Source organism: Cucurbita maxima, unplaced genomic scaffold (assembly GCF_002738345.1).
Source record: "Cucurbita maxima cultivar Rimu unplaced genomic scaffold, Cmax_1.0 Cma_Scf00018, whole genome shotgun sequence".
In the NCBI taxonomy this organism is placed as follows: Eukaryota; Viridiplantae; Streptophyta; class Magnoliopsida; order Cucurbitales; family Cucurbitaceae; genus Cucurbita; species Cucurbita maxima.
In genome coordinates, this window is record NW_019272034.1 from 1815420 (window position 1) to 1838438 (window position 23019).

Genomic DNA, 23019 nt, shown 5'->3' on the forward strand with positions numbered 1-23019 from the left:
CATAAGCTCTTCCCAAAAGGCCTCATACCAATGGAGTTAGTATTTCTCATTTATAAACCCATGATCATTCCCTAAATTAGCCGATGTGGGACTTTCATCATCCAACACCTCCCCTCGAACAAAGCACGCCTCCCCTTAATCGAGGCTCGACTCCTTTGGAGTCTTAGTCATTTTTGACTGCCTTCGTACCTTCGAGGAGGCTTGACTCCTTTTGGAGTCCTTTGTTCGACATTTAAGGCACGGCTAAGTTTAGGGCATGGCTCTAATACCACGTTAGACAGGCACGACTCTCCACAATGGTATGATATTGTCCACTTTGAGCATAAGCTCTCATGGCTTTGCTTTGGGCTTCCCAAAAGGCCTCATACCAATGAAGTTAGTATTCCTCACTTATAAACCCATGATCATTCCCTAAATTAGCCGATGTGGGACTTTCATCATCCAACAAACAAAGTTGTTAGAATTGTTATAAAAAATGCAGTAGCAATATTCAATTCAGATAAATTAATTTGAAAAATAGTGACATTGCATCAATAGATTTTTTTTTCTCCAAATTCTAATGTAATTTATAGTTTGGCGTGAATTTAACTGACATTTACGCGTTGAATCCAGAAATTCAGATTTGATATTCTAAAAAAAAAAAAAAAAAAAAAAAAAAAAAAAAAAAAAAAAAAAAAAAAAAAAAAAAAAANAAAAAAAAAAAAAAAAAAAAAAAAAGATAAAAATTACATTCATCGAGAAAAAAAAAATGGAACTTATACCCACGGAGACAAGATTACACGCTCGAAGGTCGGGTCGCCATGGATGACGCAGAAGCAATTTGGGAAGAGATCGAGCGGTCTGAGAGGTATCGAATCGAATTTTCTTATTTTTATACCATCAACGCATTGTCGCTCAACAGTTAATCGACTCCTTATGTTACGGTTCTTTGATGGGCTTTGCAGCTATCTTGTCTGTTCCACGTATGAGGAAGCGTATTTCTCGAATGAAAACTGGATGTGAAAATGATATGTTGGAAGCAGTTGGTATGGTTTTGGTTCAATCTTTGAAGTAACTTGGAAGGTAGTGTTCTTATAACTACTTTCATACATTTCATGTGGTTGTATTTTTAACCATATTGATTCGAGTTCTCTAAGTGATATTTATAGACTGATGTTTGGTTTGAAGCCTATTGATTATCTTGATTAACACATCGTTAATTGTATTAATCAATTTTTCTTAGATATTCTGTAGGATGTCGATTGTAATAGGTGATTTAAAGATGGACCACTATCAAACTGTTGTATTACTTTATTAGTATTCTTCATTGTTTAACGGACAGTGTTCTTATTGTTCATTGATATTGAACTTGCAGGACATCTCGTATAGTGGATGAACTCAAATTATCATTTTCCTCTAGTAACTGGGTAATCTCATCTTCTGTCAATCATAATGTCTAGCTAGTCTTGTCATTCATTTGATTCTTCTGTCCGTTGATTCATCATGTGAGTACGTATCAACGATCATAATTGGAAAATAAAAAGACTTCGGTTAATTCTCCTTATTTACAGGGACCATAAATTGTTCTAGTGTTTTAATACATGCTGAAATAATTAGTGTATCTCGAAGAAGAACATGTACGTTGAATTATAAATCTCTCTCTAGTCATGAAATAATTAGATTTGACATAGCTAGTCGATGATGTTATAAATCAATTGGATGGCTGGAGGAAGAAGCGTTGGACCTCGTAGAGAGAAGAAATCTATGTTCTTGTTGTCTCAAGAAATATCGATGACAGAGAACATTGTGATGGGCATGCTCTGTTGACTGTTGATGAATATCTCCAAATTGTTGAAGTTACCTCCAGATGCTTTTAGAGATAGGTTCGAAGGATATGGATCTTGCTGTCTCTTGGGTTGATAAATCTGCTTTACCTGAGGAAAAGCGTCAGGTAAATAGTTGTTATTCATGTTCCAATGAATGCCATTTAAAAGGTTCTGCTATCTGATTTGACATCCCAAGGTTTATGTTGATTGCTGACAATTAAATATGAAACATGTCTGAGCCATGTTATTGTGCCTATCCTTCGTTACATATATTCTTCAGTGTAGCATTGGATCTTTTTTTTCTTCTAATTGATCTCCTGCATATACAGCTTCAATATGTCTATGCTATTTTCTCAATTTTCATAATGTCTATATGCTATTTTCTCAATTTTCATAATGTCTATGCCTCTCAAAAAAAAATTGGGATATCCCACATTGATTTCCCTAGCAGACGCGTTTTAAAAACGTTGAGGGAAAATCCAAAGCGGACAATATCTGTTAGCGGTGGGGCTGGGCCGTTACAAATGGTATCAGAGCCAGACACCGAGGCGATGTGCCAGCGAGGAGGCTGTTCCCCGAAGGAGTAGACACGAGACAGTGTGCCAGTAAAGACGCTGGGCCCCAAAGGGGGTGGATTTGGTGGGGGTCCCATATTGATTGGAGAAAGGAACGAGTGTCAGCGAGGACGCTGGGCCTTGAAGGGTGGTGGATTGTGATATCCCACATTGGTTGGGGAGGAGAACGAAACACCCTTTATAAGAGTGTGGAAACCTTTCCTTAGCAGACACGTTTTAAAAACCTTGAGAGAAACCCCAAAGAGGACAATATCTGCTAGCGGTGGGCCTGGACCGTTACAGAAATTCTCCTAGATTTTGACATTTGGGATGAATTATTTAATCCTATCATTACCATTGTTGTGAGTATCATTGCACAAGTTTATGATTTTCGATGAACTAAGTTTGTAATTTTCCATTACCTTAAAACTGTTCTTCTTTACTGTTCTTGCTACCTAGTTTTTTGCTAAAAAATTATCAAATTTTTCCTTCCAACTTTTGGGTAGGTACTTTTGAGGAGGTTAGATTACTTGCAGTCTCTTAAAGCTGCTAGCTTGTCACAATCATCCTCTTCATCTTTGCTTAAAGATGACTGTAATTCCCTAGAAGAACCTAAAAAATCAAGAGCTTCTGAAGCAGCCCTAAACCCTGGATACCATCAAGATGGAGAGAGTGCTAATAGAGAATCGGTTCTTAGACTGCAAAAACTTTCAAAACCATGTTTTTGGCCGTTCCGTACTATGACTTTGAAGTTTGGAAGTACTCGGCTTGTGATATCCACGTGAAGGATTGTGCTTAGGGTCACAATCGCACTTTTAATGGCAGTGGACTTGCGATTGTGCGGCACTCACTTTCCAACGACAAGTGAGCTAAGTCAATTCGTTTTTAAGAGAAGGTTTTAGAAAGCGAGGGCAGAGAGAGATTTTCGAAGGAGAGATTTTTGAAAGAGACGTTATATAAGCAAGCAAGAGAGAAATAACAACGGCTTACAGTATATAACCTTGGGTAGAGAGAAGTTGACAACTAGTCGTATCCCCCTATAGTACATTCTGAGGCATTTCATGTCTGACAGACCTAGACATGATATTTCTGAAACGTCATACTTCCTAGAAATATAAAAGTAAAACACTAGAATATGAAAAGACATAAAAGATTTGGCTTGTCATGGGTATGCGGTCATGGACAACACGCCTTAGACGAGCATAACCGTGATACTTAGCTGTTTGTTAGTACTGATATATTATCTATTGCGGAAGAAACTAACCACTTTGGAGAGGTATGTTTGTGGTCAAATAAATAGCATGATACTCATCCTTCTCTCTTTTACTTCTACATCCATGTTTACTCCATTCAAAGTATTTTTTAGTATTTTTAGAATTTTCCAAAAGCATTCGTAGTATTATCTGATAGTAAGTTTGATAAATAAATTTTTTTGAAAAGTGGGTAGACTTGGACTCTTACAAAGAGGACTATATCCGCTAATGATGGACTTGGGCTGTTACAAATGGTATCAGAGCCAAATATTGGGCGGTGTGCCAGTGATGACGCTAGGTTCTCAAGGAGGATGGATTGTGAGATCCCACATCGATTGGAGAGGAGAACGAAGCATTGCTTATAACAATGTGGAAACCTTTCTCAAGCAAATGTGTTTTAAAACTTTGAGCGGAAGCCCAGAAGGGAAAAACCAAAGAGGACAATATTCAATAGCGGTGAGCTTGGGCTGTTACAAATGGTATTAGAGCCAGACACCGGGCGGTGCGCCAATGAGGATGCTGGCTCCCAAGAGGGATGGATTGTGAGATCCCACATCGGTTAGAGAGAGGAACAAAAATTGCTTATAAGGGGGTGGAAACCTCCAAAAGGAAAAGTTTAAAGAGAACAATATCTGCTAGCGGTGAGTTTGAGCGGTTACAAATATTAAATTAACGTTTACATTAAATGTGACATTATTATTATTATTATTATTTTATTCTCAGGTTGGCTCAAAAACAAGCATCGTCTATAAAGAAAGCAGTGGTAGACTAATGGCAGCTTGCATTTTCATACCGTGTTAACCCTTTAGCGCAACCCCTTTCTGGGCTATGATCAAGATTCTCAGTTCCTGTTTCAGTTGATGGTTTTTTTTTTTTTGTTTTTTTTTAATTTTATTTTTGAACTTGCCTAATAGATCCTGAGCATAAACTCTCACAACTGTACTTTGGGCTTCCCCAGAATGCGTCATTCTAATGGATATGGTATTCGTTGATTATATAAACTCATGATCATTCCCTAAATTAGTCGATGTGAGACTTTCATCCAAGGACAATTACTTCTAACAATTTTACTACCTTGGTTAATTTTACCTAATTTATTATTGTTAAATTATTTATTTTTATTAATTCGAATTATACAAATATAAATGGATGATTTATGAATAAGTTATTTAATAAAAAGAAAGTGATTGAAAAGAGAAAAATAATGAAACCGATCAAAATTTACAAATCCCATTTCAAATATCTACTCGAGGCCGAATAGGTTTAAATCTTATCATAAATTAATTTATCATGTTACATTTTTATCGATTGATTACAATAATTCAGGTAATAAATTTTATTTTTTAAAAATAAATATTTTATGCTAAGTCAGACTTTAATCTATATATATTTAACTCAACTAATTTGAATTATATTATTTATAGTAAAATTCATAATGTAATTAAAGGATTAAAAATAGTGGTTGGATAAAATATTTGAAAGTTTATAATTAAAATAAAATATTCACCGTTTAATATACAAAATCATATAAACACAAATTAAGAATTAAATCTAAAAATTATTTAAAAAAAAAAAAAGTTATTTTGAAGGACTCGACAAAAGTTCTTATTACGGCCCAAAACCTGGAGAAAGCGGGTAAGCCATTTAAGAGGAGAAAAGCAACAAAGCTGCGTTGAGCTAATATACTCACAGGTGAAAAGGCCGAGGGTGGCTTCCATGGCTGTCATCTACTAGCCGATTTTGAGTTACAGTAGAAAAGTTCATTGGAGAAGATTTTGATTGAGGAACTCCTTTATATGGGTCATTTTTCTTGAGCAATAGGTCAAAGTTTAGGCTTAATCTGAAAATGGGAATGTCAAGCTCAGATATGGCGGCGATGTACACTCTGCTGATTAATTCAATGAGTGGTGATGCGGGTGTTCGCAAGCAGGCGGAGTTGGCGCTATCCGGCACCGATAGTCGGTCTGGGTTTTGCTCTTGTCTTTTGGAGCTGATCACGTCGCCGGATTTAGTTTCTCAGGCTGATATTCGTCTCATGGCATCCGTTTATTTGAAGAACAGCATTAATCGTTATTGGAGGACTAGTAGTAGACGCTCAATCCCGGATACTTGGTCGTCCCATCATGTCTCTCTGTTTTTCTCTTGTTCTGATTAATTTTGCATCTTCCCATTCTCATGTTGTTTTAATTTCTGAGTTTCAGTGGAGTTGGGAATGATGAGAAGGTCCATATCAGGAAAAAGCTCTTGTCTCACTTGAGAGAACCAGATTATAAGGTATGAGTTATTATTTACTCTCCTGTTTGTCTCTCTCTGAAGATGAAGAACAGTAAGAAAATTGCTTAAACAGAAACTGCTTTATCGACATGTTCACTAAGTGTTTTTCTTGTTCTGTGGGTTCTCTATGTTTGTCTCTCAACAGATAGCAGCAATTTTGGCAGTCATCATTTCTAAAATCGCCCGCATTGATTATCCAAGGGAATGGTATTATTAATCTCTATAATGTTACTGAAAAGTGGCTAATTGATCATCTAACTCCTTTTCATTATATTTGTAATTGACGTCTTTAAATGCAGTTTATTTGGTTCATGTATTGGCTTTCTCATAGTTCAAGATTTTGATGATAATGGCGAAAATGATGTATGGAGATTAGGCCACTGTAGTGTTGCCAAAGATATGAACAAGAAAAATTGTTGCTTGGTTGTCACTGTTACGTTCTGTAGTTTTATTTTGTATAGGTTGCCTAGGAAAGGAACACAAGGAAATCGGGTTCTAGAGGAAGAAGGGAGCTTGGAAATCTTCCTCGCACATGGGACTATGTGAAACAAGACATTAGGTTCTTTCAAGGAAAGACTTATCCTTGATGATTATTTTCTCTTGAGATGTGACTTGTGAGTAGTCTTGGTTCTTTGGCTAGGATAATTGTTGTTAAAAACTCCTTGCCGTTTAATCGGAGTTACTTTGGTGGGTTCTTATTAAGCCTAACTACCTTTGGAAAAATACCATTGTCAGGACATATGTAAGGCAAGGTTCATATGAAAGTATCTTGTTCTCGGTGTAGCTCTAGAAATTCTTGCTTTGGTACTCCTAACTTGAAATTTTCATAAAGATGATTCTAGCATGCTTATATGTATATATATATATATCTGAAACGTGAAAGAATAGTTTGGTCTGTGCTCACCATGTGGCTACATATTCTTGTATACTTCTTTGGTTGGGTTGCTGGGGAAGGTGGCACACTCCCGCACATGGATTCCTATGGCTATTCACTATTTCATCCAAGAAGTTTATTGTCATCAAAGATGCAGACATTCAAGTAATGATTCTTGGTTCTTATATTTAGGAAAAGATTTTTTTGATTGAGAGATGGGGTTTACTCGTCATACATCAATCAAATTTGTTTCTTATTAAAAAAGAAGAGACAGAATTCACTCTTCTACCCTTGCTTCAAGATTTTGATAACTATGGGCTTTGCACAGTGAAAATGAGAGTGTTTTTTCATCATTTTAAAAAAAAAAAATTATTTAGTTATGTCTTTTTATGTTGTGAAACTCTCTGGAAAGCTAGGAGTGTAAGGGTCTTGTATGGCTTTTGTTCCCCGTAGAACGATAAAGTCAAAAGGAGGAATCCTCTTCTATTTTTCAGTTCAAGTTGCTGTCTTTTGTCTTGTAATGCTCACTGAGCAGACCCTAATTGACCAATATCTAGTCATTGCAAGCTTTGACTGGCTCTGGAGGAAGTTTTCTTGGCAGTCTCGTAAGAAAATACATGTGCTCAGAAAATAATCTAGATTATTTGTGATTTCTCTAGTCCAGACTACTAGACAAGGCTTGTCTTGCCAGATCAATGGCCCCTCCATTGATTTTTGGGAATTTTCTTAGAAGGAAAAAGGGACTCATTAATAATGTGGAAGGGTTCTTAAATCTGCCTTTGAGAAGTTTTTCTTCGTATCTTTCTTCCTCTTGGAGACTTAAATGCAAAGTTCATTTGTAAGTTATTTGAGTTGTTCTAGTTGGGTGCCAGCATTATGACCTCGCTCTTTTCCCTCGTATTTGTTCCTTTCTAACTGCTCTTTTAAATATATGAGGTAAGATAGTCTTACATGCTAACTTGCGTGCTATTATGATTAACACAGGCCAGACCTCTTCCCTACGTTGATTCAACAACTTCAATCTGCAGATGTTCTTTTAAGCCACCAAATTCTTATGGTTTTATTTCGAGTTCTGAAGGAATTATCTAGCAAGCGACTTACTTCAGACCAAAAAATTTTTGCACAGGTATTAACTGTCTTAATTGTATTTTTTGATCTTGGCACATAAATCCTATTAGTTAAATATCTATTATTAGTTTTTTGAATGATATCTATTATTAATCTTTACTTATTCTTATTCTATCCTTTGTATGATTTAGAGTGTGAGAGTCATTTTTTACATTCTCCTTATTAAATGCAACTGTGTCTCACTCTTGGAATTTGGCAGATATCAATGCATTTCTTTGATTATGGGTGGCACCTCTGGCAGAGTGATGTGCAGAAGATATTACATGGGTTTTCTACACTTTCAGGAAGCTATAACCCAAATGAGCTGAATCATGAGGAACTTCATTTAATTTGTGAGAGATGGTTGTTTTGTTTAAAGATAATACGCCAATTAGTAGTTTCAGGATTTCCAAGCGATGCCAAATCAGTGCAGGTTGGTTCTATTCCCTTTCTCTTTTGAGTTCGTTGTGCCTGTGCTCAAGTTAATGTAATTTATCACTATCTTGTAGGAAGTCAAGCCAATCAAGGAAGTTTCTCCTGCACTGTTGAATGTTCTTCAGTCATTTCTTCCTTTCTGTGAGAATTCTTCTTCTTCTGTCTAATTTCGTTAGTTTTATGTTCTGCTTGAATCTTGTTGAGGCCATTTAGATTCTCTTCGCAATGGGACATATGTTGAATTGTTTAATGTAACTTCTTTGTAGATTCTTCCTTTCAAGAGAGAAATTCCAAATTTTGGGACTTCATAAAAAGAGCTTGCATAAAATTGATGAAGGTTTTGATTGCATTACAAGGAAGGCATCCTTATTCATTTAGTGACAAGTCCGTTCTTCCACCTGTCATCAATTTCTGCTTAAATAAAATAACTGATCCTGAGCCTTATGTGTTGTCTTTCGAGCAATTCTTGATACAATGTATGGTAATGGTAAAGAATATTCTTGAATGTAAGGAGTACAAGCCTAGCCTTACAGGTCGAGTGATGGATGAAAATGGGATGACAGTAGAGCAGGTGAAGAAAAACATATCCAATGCTGTAGATGGTGTGTTAAATTCTCTTCTGCCTGGAGACCGTGTAATACACCTATGTGGTGTATTAATCAGGAGGTAAATGTACAAAATCAATCTCAAATGTCTCAGGCTTGAAGCTTGTAATATTGTGGTTTTACTTATTATTAGGTCAGCTGTAATTTAAAATGTTATATGCTTCGATTCTCCTTGTCTGTGAAGTAAACAACAGTGGTGTCAAATTCTTTTAAGACTCTTTCTGTTTTAAAAAATGTGATGTCTTTTTTCCTCTGTCCTTACGAAAGATAGTTCATTTATGATTTTCTTTGGAGGGATAAAAATTGATTGAAAGGATTGTCATTTGGATCGAAGAATTCTTTAGTGATTTGAGGGATGGTAAAGTATTTTCTACTGCACCTATAGGATTTGGATTAGGTTCAGAAATACTCTTGATCTGAAGCAACGATTTATTCCTGAACTTAACAGATTAGTCCTTATAGTTTATTATTTTGTAAGGTTTTATTCTTTACCATGTAAATCTTAGGATTTAACGATTTTTTAATTGTTATTATTTTATTTTTGTGTTTAGGTCAATAAACAAACTATTACATAATTGAAGGTACATGGACTAAATCATCTCATATTACATACTAAAGCTTAAGGACTATATTGTTAATTCTATGAAATTTTAAGAATTAAAAGTGTTTTTAACCATTTGGGATTATATGGGGATGATATAATGCTACTGCAAGTGTACTCATGTTACACTCATGGCAAAAAGGAATCACATATGGAACCCATTAGTCGAATTTTCTTTATGCAATTTTTTTTTTCCTTCAGTTTCCATATTGTGAGGAGTCTTCTACCTTCATTTCTATTTTTAGTTATTTCCCTTGTTTTAGGAGGATGATTCTCCATGATCGAGTCATGACTCCATTGATATAGCAATGGTTGTAAGAACCCTACTTTCATTAATATTTTTAGTTATTTCCTTTGTTTTAGGAGGATGATCCTTAATGATTGAGTCCTGGTTCCATTGATGTAGCAATGGTTATTATAAAACTTGTATAAACAGTCATAAACATCATGGTACCTAAAAATTTTCAATTTAGTGTTGAGTACTTTAACTGAGGTATTAAGGTTCCCTCTATTTAAGCCTTACAATTATTCAAAGTAGGTCGAAAGAAGAATTCTACTTTCCCCACACAAATACCGTTTACCTTCACTTACGAGAGACTCATAATTCAATTGCAGACTTAGGCCCATAACAATTTGGTATCTGTGCCAAGAGTTATAGACCTTTTATTTATAGAATTTTTAATTACAGAGGTGATTTCTTGTCATATCTTTTAGCATTGAGGAGGAAATACTCGATTGTTTTTAATGCCCCAGAACTGCAGCCCCCAGTAAGCCTTAAAAGAACACACACGCCTCTTTTTAACTAAAGTCGGACAAAACAAAAGAAAGAAGAAAAGGGTCATGATGATGATATGCCGAGAAGGTTTTTAGAACTTTTGGAGCTCGAGCTCAGTGGAACTTTAATATTTCCAGATAACCTAAAACATGTAGGCCAACGAGAGGGTACTTTTAGAACCTCTTACGTCACATAGTCAGGAAATGGGTTCGTGAACCATGTGCAGAGAGGGGGCAAGGTCAGGAAGATTCTTTCTCTGAGGGCATCGTGGTTCATTATTGTGCTTACACACTAGGCTACTCTTCTCCAAAAGCTCCGTAGGACCCCACCCAAAAATAACTCGGAGCCTAAACTAAAAAGAAGAGAGTTCAGTCTCTTCCGTCTGAGGTGGAGGGAAAAATCTGAGGTCTTCCTCCCTTCCATGCATAAATAGCATGTAGGAATTACAAAAGATTTATCCTAGAGCTCCTTCTTGGGTTCTCGTTGATTTTTTAGGAGTGTTTATAATATATATATATATATATATATATATATATATATATATATATATATATATACTCACACACACACATTTATTTTCTTATCGATGAGAAACAATTTCATTGAGATATGAAATTTACAAAAATGGTAAGATATCTATAAGGATTACAAACGGCTTTTTCCCAATTGGCAGTAGAGTGATCTGAGAGAAATTTTAACTGCTCTCGTCATTGGAGTAATTTGAATCTCTTGTCCGAGATAGTTTTCTTGGTGGAGTTCTTTCTTTCTAACTCAAATTGGAACAAGCAAGAATCAAAGAAGGTTTAATGATTACTATGACAAGGGTGTTATTTGTACACGTGTTGGTGAAACTTACATTGCCTTCATACTTTAATTTTGGAGCTGAGAATATTATGGACTTTAGGTATGAATGTGGTGAAATATTGAGTTCTACATTCAAACAAAGGTTCTCTACTTTCCTTGTGAGGTTATAGGTTCAAATCCCCAGTCCCACATTTGATATACTATTCTAAAAACATTATTGGACTCTAAATTGTTTTGCTATTTCACTTGGTTTTGGCCTTCCCTATTTTATCTTTGCACAACACTGGCATTGATTTGAGAGGAGCTGCTTGTTATCTATTTATTTTTACTGCTATTCTTAATATGGTATTATGTTCTTATTGTAAAGTGATTAAATCTCATGGCATTCACTTGGACAGGTATTTTGTTTTATCAGCAACTGATTTGGAGGAGTGGTACCAAAACCCAGAGTCTTTCCATCATGAGCAGGATATGGTTTTGTGGACAGAGAAACTACGGCCATGTGCTGAAGCTTTGTATATTGTATTGTTTGAAAACCACAGTCAGGTATGCAAGATCTGTTTTAAAATTTTTCCTTATAATTATATACTTTCAATGTTTATAGTATTTATTTGTCTCTAGTTGAAAGACGTGTAACGATCTTGATGTTATGCATAGATTCTGGGCCCTGTTGTGGTTTCCATCCTCCGGGAGGCAATGAATGGTTGCTCAAGTTCAGTCACTGATATCTCTCCAGGATTGCTTCTCAAAGATGCTGCCTATGGTGCTGCTGCATATGTTTATTATGAGCTCTCTAATTATCTGAGCTTCAAAGATTGGTATAAGCTTTTTCTGTTCTGTATCACACTTTTATTTTGGAATACATAATTTGACCATAATTCATTGGCAATAAATACTAATTAAGGTGACTTGTTTAAATTTCTTCAGTTGTTTAAAGTTTACATTAGATTGCTTCTTCTCTTTTATTTTTAATTAAAATGTTTATTTTATTTTTATTTTATTATATATGCATATGTATATGTATGCATGCATATACATAGTTTACAATTCATGAAACATGCATGAACTAGGTGGTTGGATGGGCATATGAAACGTTAGAAATATACAATTACATAGTTTACAATTCTATCAACTTGTTGACGTTTTATCAATATTTCTGGAAATTGAGATGTTCAATATTGATATTGATGCAACCTTCTGTTTGAAGTTTGATTGAGTTTTCAACAAGCCTCAACCAAGTACAAGTACAACTATATTGCTTTTGATGAAGTACCAACCAATGTATAAACTAACTGACGAAAAAGGAAAGCTAACTAAGTAATGGTCAAGATATACTTAATCCAAACAATTAGTTTGACCATAAGACAAAAGACTGAACATTCCCTACATCAGATATGAGGTAGTGATTTCTTCTTTTAACAAAAAATGAAAAAGAGGATTGTATTGTGTACCCCTTGTCTCTCTATGTGCTATGATAGTCGGAGTGGGCTCATCCCTCAAAAGGAGGGTGGAACGAAAGCTTTTCTGGTTTTATGAGTGATTTAGGGATAAAGGTGGAAATAGAGGAGATTAGTAGAGGCAAGTCTTAAAAAGTTAATGTGAACTTGGGGGCCATTGGCTAATGTGGCCTATCGGTGGTGAGTTAATAAGATGTGTCTCTTCCTGAGGTGGTAGGTAAGTAGGTGAGGGGGCTGGAACTTGGAAAGAATTTGTCCACTGGATCAATACAAAGATGAATCTTTTGAAGAAGTTTGTGAATAAAGAAATAGTATATATTGTTGAAAAAATTATTAAAAGATTCTTGTGGAAACCTCATCTTTTCTGGTATCATCCTGAACTTTTTCTTAATCATTGGTCTAGTGTGTTTTCTCACTTTCTATTCGTATCTTCTTAGTCTATTCTTTATCTGTTCTGTTCGCTAATTGCTTTCCGTTGTGAAACTTCTTATTTATTGGTCTATTAGTAGGGGCATCATAAAGAGGATTACAAAGGCAACTTCCTCTACAGTATTTTCATTATGTATATATATATTTTTTTTAAGAAACCAACAGAATATTCATTAATTCCTAGGTTTAATGGCGCATTATTCCTTGAGATCTCAAATGATCATCCAAACATGCGTATCATCCGTCGGAAAGTTGCACTGATATTGGGACAATGGGTGTCTGAGGTACTGTGTTAATATATATGTGCATATATTTTTTCTGAGGGAATATTGACCACTCGCAGTGTATGTCATTATGGTCAAGATGTTGTTTACCTGTCGTTATAATGGTCTACTGGTCTGAAAACTGTTGACATTATCTCGTGTTCTGCAAGTAGATCAATTTTTACTTAAATGTTCCAGCTTGCAACCTAGATTAAAAATTGTAAACAAATAGTATGTTACTTAGTTATCAAAGAGAAGAAACTCAATTTTTATTCAAATTCAATGTAAGTTCATCAGACGGAACTAGGCTATAAATTTCCAAAATCAGCAATCTGAATTTCAGTCAAAATATAAAGGCCTAAATACTCTTACACAACGTATATAAAGGGGTAGAATTAACGAAATTTCATTAAAGATTGTTGCCAGGTTGTTGGATAATTGCCACATGGATCTTGGCGTTTCATTATAGGCTGTAGCCTTGATGCTCGAATGTTGTCTCTTGATTCATATGATGACCTCTCTAGCGAGGGGCATTTCCCACCTTATTTTATTTTATTTTTTCTTGATCCTCTCTTTTATTCTTCTTTATTGTTGGCTAGTATGTGAAACATTGTATGTATTGTATTATCTTTATTGTTAAGCGTAATATACAAAATTGTAGTTCATTCAGAAATCTCAACCATCACAAAAGGAAATAAGGTACTGAAATTTAGTGAAAATACCAATATGTTCAGTTACTTTAGCAATATAGCCATTCGGGACTGCAGGAGCTCTTCCTAAGGCTTGGGGATATCATTTATTATGAGTTTGTGAAGATATTTTTACCTTGTCTGCAAAACTAGTATATTCCAATTTATAATATGAGGACTGAAATTGAGCCTTTTGTTGTTATGCATTAATAGGTTAAAGATGATACGAAAAGACAAGTGTATTGTGCATTGATCCGATTACTTCAGGATAAAGATTTGTCTGTTCAGGTATGATTCAAACTATCATAAGTATGTAACATCATCATTTTTCTCGTTTTTTTTTTCTCTTTATAAATTTGACACAACCCTTCTATTACTAACAACTGAAGTTAAACATTCCTTGACTTAGTTGGCAGCTTGTCGGTCTTTGTGTTTACATGTTGAAGATGCAAACTTTTCAGAAGAAAAATTTACTGATCTTCTACCCGTGTGTTGGGAATCATGCATTAAACTGGTAGATGAAGTTCAGGAGTTTGATTCAAAGGTAGCACTATTTGCTCTTTAAAAATATGTTCAGTTTCAGATCGTCACTTTTGAAGTTTGCTTTTAACATGTTCCTCCATTTTCTTATTAGCTTTTTATTTTTATTGTTTGGGCTAATCATAGCTTTAATTGTCTCTTTGATTCCCACCGTCCTTAAAAAAGGATGTTCGCTCATTATAATCACAGCGTTTTGAAAAATCCCTTCGAGATAAACATAATCAATATTAAATGCCCATTGTTTAGTAGATTAGACTTATCTGGGAAGGAAAGTATGAAGTGAGATTGTGTAAGTTAATTGAAATGTGGTGTAATCCTTAGAGAGTGGTGAATCAGGCATTGGAAGCATGATGAGAAAAAATAAGGCGATTTGGCAAAATGGTTTTGATAATTCCTAAGAAAATGTAGCAAGCTATGACATGAGATCGTTACTAGTATCTATAGGTCAGAGTAACTGTTTGCCCAAGGAAAGAAATCTGCAATCCGAAGTCCACGGTGGGATTTTTTTTCCCTATTAAGAAAGAACATGGTTCATTAACGTAATGAAATGCACAAAAGGGGTAGAGATACGCCATAGAAGCTAATGGGATTTACAAAAAATCCCCTCCAATTAATACATGTATTAATTACAAAGTAATTAAAAAACATTTTTTTAAATATTTGTGAGTGTCCAAGCTACCTTCTGTATACTTTGACTGATTTCACAGAACATCCGTTTGACCTAATGCATTTAATTGAGAAGAAAACTCATGGTAGATGGTGTTTACGGGACTGATAGTCTCTCCTAGATTCTTTTCGTCTCCAGGCGGCCTGGTTCAACCTTACTGCTGCAAATGTAAAAAGAAAGCAAGGGACAAAGGTTAGGATATTGTTGTTGTAAGAAAACAAGAATACATACACTTTGGGGCAGAAGACTTTTTATTTTCCTTGAGAGAATACAAAAATTCTCCTTGCACGCTTGAAGATCACCTACACATCCTGTAGGTTATCTTCATATACGGAAGAGGAAAGAAGAAGGAACACTCCACTTGTCAAGAAACCCCTTGCTTGTGTGACACGTGTACCTTAAATCCATTCTCATCCTAACTGCTCGTAACCACGAATTACCGTACTTCTATTAAGAGTGCTATTAGGATGGAATTAGGAATGTTTTTAGGGTATTAAGGGTATGTTAGTAATAAACCAAGGAGTTTGTTAGGAGAGTTTGATATAAATAGTGTGGATGAGAAAGGATGAAGGTAGAAAATCATTTAGATGGTTTAGGTTTGAGTGAGAGTGCTGGAGAGAGAGAGAGTGTCCAAATACCTTGAATTTCTTCGACTAATTTGGGCATTCCCTTTCGGACTTCCCCTCAAGGTTTTTAAAACGGGTCTATTAGGGAGAGTTTTCCACACTCTTATAAAGAATGTTGTTTTCTCTCAAAACTATCTTTGGATGATAATGTGGATTTACACTCTGATCAAACCTGCGGTGATGGAAAAAAAAAACATCATCTTGGAGGATCGTCATCAAAAGGATTTTCCTTATCACGTCTTCTTTTATTAATTGTTGTGTGGGTTGTTTCTCTAAAAAAATATGTAGTATTATCCTTTGGAACTAAAGATGACATACTTGCTCCCTTTTCTTTAGGAGTCTTGCTTGACCTATATAGACTTGAAAGGAATGAACTTTTCTCTTTGTACATTTTGCTTAATCTTAAAAAGAATCTATAAGAAGGAATTCAAATCTTTAATTTTTCTTATGTGGAAGTTCCTTTTCATTTTCTATAACTGGAGGTTTACGTGCGCAAGTTTTGGTTTCATTGGTTTTCTGCCTTTCTGGTACTTTTTTTTTGCTTTTAAAAATGGTCGAAAAAATTAAAATTAAAGGTGATGATTATGTATCATTCAGATGTCATTCTCTATTTTTCAATATATCTTTTTGTTTGACTACATCTGTGTTATATGTCTTTCTTCAGGTTCAAGTTCTAAATTTAATATCGATTCTGATTGATCGTGTCAGTGAAGTGATTCCATATTCGAATGTGTTGATATCATTTTTTCAGAAGGTAAGCTATTTTTCTGTATAGCTCTCACTGTATAAAATAAGTTATTGCCTAGCCTCTATTACAACATGTGCATGATGAGCTGACAAGTGGACTAAAAATCACATCATGATCCACAGATACCAAAATTTGGGGGGAAGGGTATTATTACAATTTCAATCCTAAATTTATCCCAAAATAGTTTTCTTAGCCAATTTTAAACGACAAATTTCACACGAGAAAGGAAAGGCTTAATACCATGAGAACTATATCCATAAAGGCACATACAAGCATCACATTCGAATTCGTAAAACGTAATGTATTGACTAATGTTGACAAGTTGTAATCCTAGTTCGAAAAACAGCACATCTAACTACTTGTTTTGAGTTATGGAGATGCTAAAAAAAGAAGCTATCTCATTATACTTGAAGATGTTAAATAATTAGAACTGAATACAATCAAAAGACTCTGGAAACTGGATGTAACTTATGGTGTCTTGTTTTTTGTTTATCCTCTAATTTTAGTTATCTGTGTATATTTACTTGTTTGAAGAAGTTTGCATGCAACTATCATACAAATTGAAGTTTCTAATGGATTATTACTAAAAAATATGAGCGCAGTCATGCCAACCTAAACCTACCTGAACTAGCTAAGACATATACCATTAACTAAGAAATTAGACGTTTGAATCCTTGACCCCATATGTTGAACTCAAAGTATATCTATATATCTATATATCTAACTATCTAGCTATCTATTATATACATATTTTAGCACAATTAGTCGCAAAATGGGCTTGCTCTAAAAGACCGTTTAATTACATTGGTGTCCATGCATCTTTGGTCTTGTAATCCCATGAATAGCTATGGTTTCCTTTGTATAAATGTAAATTAGTGATACGCCACTTTATGTTATCAAATTGATTTTGGTTTGTTATGCCGTGTCTTCATTCAAGCTTTAAAGTTTTGTTTTTAAAATTTTGTTTTGAAGCCCAGATTATTTGAGCACGTCTAAATAGTCTCTTGTGGTTTACCGCCCATTGTCCATCTAAATAGGTTTGGGAGGAATCTTCTGGTGAAAGCCTCCTACAGATTCAGCTTCTTACTGCTCTGCGGAATCTTGTGGTTGCCCTTGGTTATCAATCACCCGTTTGCTACAACATGTTAATGCCCATTTTGGATAGGAGCATTGACGTAAATCATCCAGATGAAATCAATCTTCTAGAAGATAGCCTGCTGGTACTAGTTTGATAATCTATTTAATTTGTTATTATATTTCTCTGATCCTCTATCGCCGCTGAAAAGTAAAATTTCATACAGTTTGATAATCTATTTAATTTGTTATTATATTTCTGCGTCCTCTATCGCCTCTAAAAATAAAATTTCATACAGTTATGGGAAGCTACAGTTTCTCATGCTCCTTCATTGGTTCCTTCTCTGCTATCATATTTTCCTCGACTTGTGGATATCATGGAAAGGAGTTTTGATCACTTGGAGGTTAGGCTTCTTCTATCATGTCTTAGAATTAAGTTGGATTCTAATTGTTTTCTTTCTTCTTTACAATTTAATAGGATATTGTTTTGGAATCCTTTCGTTTTTCAGGCCTTTGATACTTTTCATTTCTTTCAGTGAATAGCATCTTAATGAAAAAGAAAGTAATTCTAATGTACTATGCTCCCATGTGAAAATCTAGAGATTTAGTTGCTTATTTATGAAAGTGACAAACGCGTTCAACACACAACCCTCTGTGTCCCATGTACCAGTGGTAGACTGTATTTTCAGGGGATATTTTTTGGGTCTTGGAATGGCCAGTGCTTTCCAAATTAGTAAAGAATTTGGTCAAGTGAAAGGGATTGAAAGATAAATGAGTAGCAATGTTCTCATTTTCACATTGAGGCTACTTTGAGTGGTTGGACATTAGGCTTCGAAGAGCTAGAGAAAGTATTTTTGGTTGTTTAGGTCATGTAATTGAAAGTGACTACAAAGAAAGCTTGCAGATTGTTACCTTGTTTCTGTGTTAATTCAGTGTTCAGTCTATTGTTCTTTCCATAAGCATTTTAATTCGTCTTAAATCAGGTTGCCATCAACATAATTGAGACTTACATCCTCTTGGGGGGGAATGAATTTATAAGCATGCTTGCTTCTAGCATCGCAAGAATTCTCGATTTGATTATTGGCAACGTCAATGATAGAGGACTTCTTTCAACATTTCCAACTATTGACCTTCTGGTGCAGGTATGAGTCTGCATATTTATTTTTTTCAGATCAGAATTAGTATTGATACCAACAAAATTTTGTCCTTATTTCCGATTCTTTATTTAGACAAAACTAAAGAAGTTTATTTTGATATGGTCATGAAAATTTTGGGAGGTTATTGAGATTTGAAAGCTAAACATTTAAGTATAGAATTGCATGTTTTTTTTTCTGGACTTTTTATCTTCTAAGGTTCTGGCTCTTTTAGAAGTTTGTTTAGTATTTTCTACGCAAATTGTTGTTCTAAGAAGATACCTCTTTTTATTAAGAAGAGTAATATATTTGTCGATGAGAAAATATTTAAAAGGAGGGCTGTGAATGATAGGAAGGCCATCCTGACCTACAATGCTATGGAGACTACAAAAATACTTTCCAATAAACCATAATAGAAAGAAAAGAAATTGGAAATATCACAAAAAATGATTAGAGATGACCAAAAGATGCTGAAAAAAAAAAAATATATATATATATATATATACTTTTTTTTTTTTTTTTTTTTAAATTAAACCATAACATTCTCACATTCTTCTGGGGCCTTGATTATATAGGAGTTGGGGAATTTTCACCTTTCGTAACCGTTCTTCTTGAATTAACTAGGACACCATCTAGGAGCAACTTGAATCACCAAAGGGACTTTTATATTCGTTTGAGAACTGTCCACCTTCGCCACATTAACTATCTGTCTTGACAGAATTATCTTTCCTCATTTCTAGGGAAAAATCAATTCATTGAATTTAGGACTTCCCACCTCCCTAAATAATGTTGAAGTTTCAAGATAAGATTTTATTTTTCCCAAATAAATAATCAGTAGTCCTCTTTCTTTAACTCTCAGTTAAATAAGTCTTAAACCTTCCATCCAGAAATAAAGAAGTATTACTGGAATAGTTTTGAAATAGCATATCATGTATAAGAATAAGATTTCACTTGATATGTTAGATAATTATATTTTCAGTTGTGCACGAAGGATGTTCATGTTGTGATGCATTGTTAATTTATTTATTCTGTTGACTCATTTAATAGGTATTTTCAAGTCTATATGGCAATAAATTATCATCAGTTTTCTCAAATTCTAGATCGTGCTCTGTAGTGCAAAGACTTAAGAGCCGCTATTAAATCTATACAATCCCAAGATTTCATTCTTGTTATTTTGCAGTGTTTTCCTGCTGTCGTGCCCCCAATGATAGGTAGCACCCTTCAGGTACGCTGAATACTTTTTCTGTGAAACTTCCATTTTGTTCCGTTTGTAGCAATGTTAGGCTTTCCAAGATGTTTGTGTTCTCTTTTAAACTTTTGCATCTTTTTTACGTTGGTGCTAGAAATTGATTGTTATATGCTTGAGTGGAAAAGACGAACGTGATCCTTCCAAGACATCAGTCAAGGCATCTTCAGCTGCCATCCTTGCGAGGGTTTTGGTGATGAATACAAACTATCTTGCCCAATTGATGACAGAACCATCCCTTACAGTGCTCCTTCAAAAAGAAGGAATCCAAACTGAAGAAAATATTCTTCTTTCTTTGGTTGACTTGTGGCTTGACAAGGTTAGTAGCGGGAAATCTTTTAGTTTGAAGTTAGTTAAGAGGGTTAGATCTCGTTTATGGATGCTTTTTGAATCAGAATAGAAGTCCCTCTGACAATTCTAGTTTAGATTCTTTTGATGCTTGGTTGTATAATTAGTAGTCAAAGGGAGCATGGTGATCGCATTATCTACTTAGGAATTAGGCTCAAACTGAAGCATTCGTCTCAATACATCTTCCTGTCTAAATTTTAAGGTCTGATGAAAAGGTTGAGTAGAGATAGGCCCACTTCTTCAATGCCTTAGGTTCAACATCAGTGATTCTGCGTTAACCTACAAACTTTATTTCTGGTCACAGGTAGACAATGTATCCTCAATTCAAAAGAAAATGTATGGGTTAGCACTTTCCATAATTTTGACTTTAAGACTGCCCCAAGTCCTTGATAAGCTTGATCAGATCTTGAGGTACATAATCTGACTAATCTTATTCATAGTTACAGTGTGAGTAGTTGTAAAGGTTTCTTTCATTTGGTTTTGATGTTTTAATTACTGTGTTTCAGTGTATGCACCACCGTCATTTTGGGTGGAACTGATGACCAAACAGAGGAGTCCAGGTGTGGTCACCTGATACTTTTAGTTTCCCATTTTTCATTGTTGAATAATATATTTGTGTATTAGTTCCTGGTTCTAATGTGCCATTCGTATAACCTATACCAGTGATGACTATACTAGCGCAGCTAATGATGTGGAAACTATACCAAGCAAGGAGATTAGAAGACGACAGGTTAACCTTCCAAGTTCTAATAGTCAAATTATTAGATGAAGTATATGTAGTAGCTCTTTTCTTATGGATTTTTGTTCTCCTGTTAAGATCAAAGCTTCAGATCCTATTAATCAGTTGTCATTGGAAGATTCTGTACGTGGAAATCTTCAAACTTGTGCTTCACTCCATGGAGATTCCTTTAATGCAGCCATTAATAGCATGCATCCAGCAGCACTTGCACAACTTAAACAAGCCTTGAAAATGCCCTGATCTTTTCCCCTTGATGCTCCGACAGTTCCTTGTTGAGCTCTTCACCTCTCATGTTTTTCAATTGCACAAAGAGAGTAAGTTTTTCAACCATCTCTGAATGACCTCTGACAATAATCACCGTAGAATATACTGTCAACAAGTAATGACTGTTCTTTCCAGTTACTTAATAGTTATAGATTCAGTTGAATATAAAAAATCTCTTCGCATTTTTTCAATTTACTTATAATACAGTGGAGTAGTTTTCTAACATACAGCCTTCCGTTGGGCCACGCCCCAAATTCATCTATGCATGCATTTCTGGAAGGAGGATGACCATTTCCTTATAGCTAGTGTTATCTGAATCCATTTTTGGTGATATAAAATCCCTAAACTTTTGTATTCAAGTTCGCATCTATTTGGTCTCTTAACGTTTAAAAGTGTCCAATAAACCTTTGAACTTTCAATTTTGTGGTCCTGTATTTGAAATTTTAAAAAGTAATTGATACAAAATTGAATTTTATATCTAATGAGACCGTAAGTTTTCAATTTTGTAGTGGTCAATAAATTTAAAAATTTTGAATGGATCAAGGATCTATTAACACAAAATTGAAATAACTGGAATCTGTCAAGCTGGAACTTTCCTTGTGTATCACGTACAATAATCATTTTTTCTGCCTTTCCTTGCTGCTAGAATTTATCTTTATGATGTTTATTTTCCGTGCAGGTGGTTTAGAAGATTTTTGGATGGTTTGTAAATCTTTGTTAATTTTAATTGATTGGGTTGGCTTCATTTATCAGTTTTGTATGGAAAGCTTGCTTGTGTGTGTATATATATATATATACATTATATATATATATATATATATATATATATATATATATATATATATATATATATATCATCTTAAAGTACAAACTCTTGCTACTATATATTTGCAAGGCGAAGGACGAAGCAATGCAATGCACGAGGTCTTCACAGAAGGAAAATGGAAACCAGAGACTTCAGAGGAGACTTTCATTCAAAGCTCTTATCAACAGTACTTTTTCATAGTGGAAAGTTTTGTTCTCAACAGTACGTTCCAAAACTCGAATCATCAAAGTCTGAGTTTGTAATATATCTCTACTTTTTTTCTTTCCCCTTTTTGCTATTTTACTGAGATGAACGAATATGGAAGAAAGAGGTGAGAAATATGACCATACACGCGAGAAACAAAGATCAAGCACAGAAAATCAAAAAGTTTATTGGTTTCTATTGGATTTGATTGGATTTTCAGGTCATTGAATCTTTCTTTCTACACTGATTCCACAAGATGATGCTTATCTGTTGATTGAGATATATGGGGGTTTCCTTTTTACCTTATGATGAATATGGATCTCTTCATAATGGGAGATTAAATATAGACGCCATGATTTGTTTCAGTGTCTTGCTCTGATGGGTTGTTTGCTGGTTGGATGCGTGATTTGCAGGGATTCCAGATATTCATGCTTTTCATGAGTTTTTTTTTTTTCTTTCTTTTCCCAACTCATGGATTTTTGAGGTTTGATCGTTTCTGTTTTTTATTTCTTGCAGATCTCTGTATTTTTTGTTCAGAATATTACACCATATTTGATGAGGGAGACTTGAACCTACGTGTTCGTAAAATAAATGAAATCTCTTAATCGTTGAATAGTATTTTGTTAAATTATAAGTTAAGTCTCTTAACTCCCAACAAAAAAAAAAAAAAAAAAAAAAAAAAAAAAAAAAAAAAAAAAAA

At 34.6% G+C, this 23019-nt stretch overlaps 1 protein-coding gene and 1 pseudogene across 2 annotated transcripts; both read left to right on the top strand.

The window, feature by feature from the left end:
* The first annotated feature begins 745 nt into the window (after nucleotides 1-745).
* Nucleotides 746-4528, top strand: LOC111493220 (annotated as a pseudogene).
* Nucleotides 4529-5242: 714 nt separating this feature from the next.
* Nucleotides 5243-22665, top strand: LOC111492792 (importin-11). Of its 2 annotated transcripts, XM_023142248.1 has the most exons (24): nucleotides 5243-5724; nucleotides 5814-5886; nucleotides 6032-6093; nucleotides 7745-7886; nucleotides 8088-8300; nucleotides 8377-8443; nucleotides 8569-8968; nucleotides 11486-11633; nucleotides 11745-11905; nucleotides 13158-13257; nucleotides 14139-14213; nucleotides 14335-14469; nucleotides 16423-16512; nucleotides 17544-17726; nucleotides 17880-17984; nucleotides 18564-18722; nucleotides 19894-19938; nucleotides 20057-20278; nucleotides 20612-20718; nucleotides 20814-20867; nucleotides 20971-21037; nucleotides 21125-21360; nucleotides 21990-22012; nucleotides 22206-22665. In XM_023142248.1, the coding sequence occupies exons 1-22, from the start codon at nucleotides 5459-5461 to the stop codon at nucleotides 21284-21286; spliced, it is 3036 nt and encodes a 1011-aa protein (XP_022998016.1). In that variant the 5' UTR covers nucleotides 5243-5458; the 3' UTR covers nucleotides 21287-21360; nucleotides 21990-22012; nucleotides 22206-22665. The 2 variants fall into 2 exon arrangements, with proteins under 2 accessions (XP_022998016.1, XP_022998015.1); XM_023142247.1 differs by having other exon boundaries at nucleotides 21990-22665.
* Nucleotides 22666-23019: the final 354 nt, after the last annotated feature.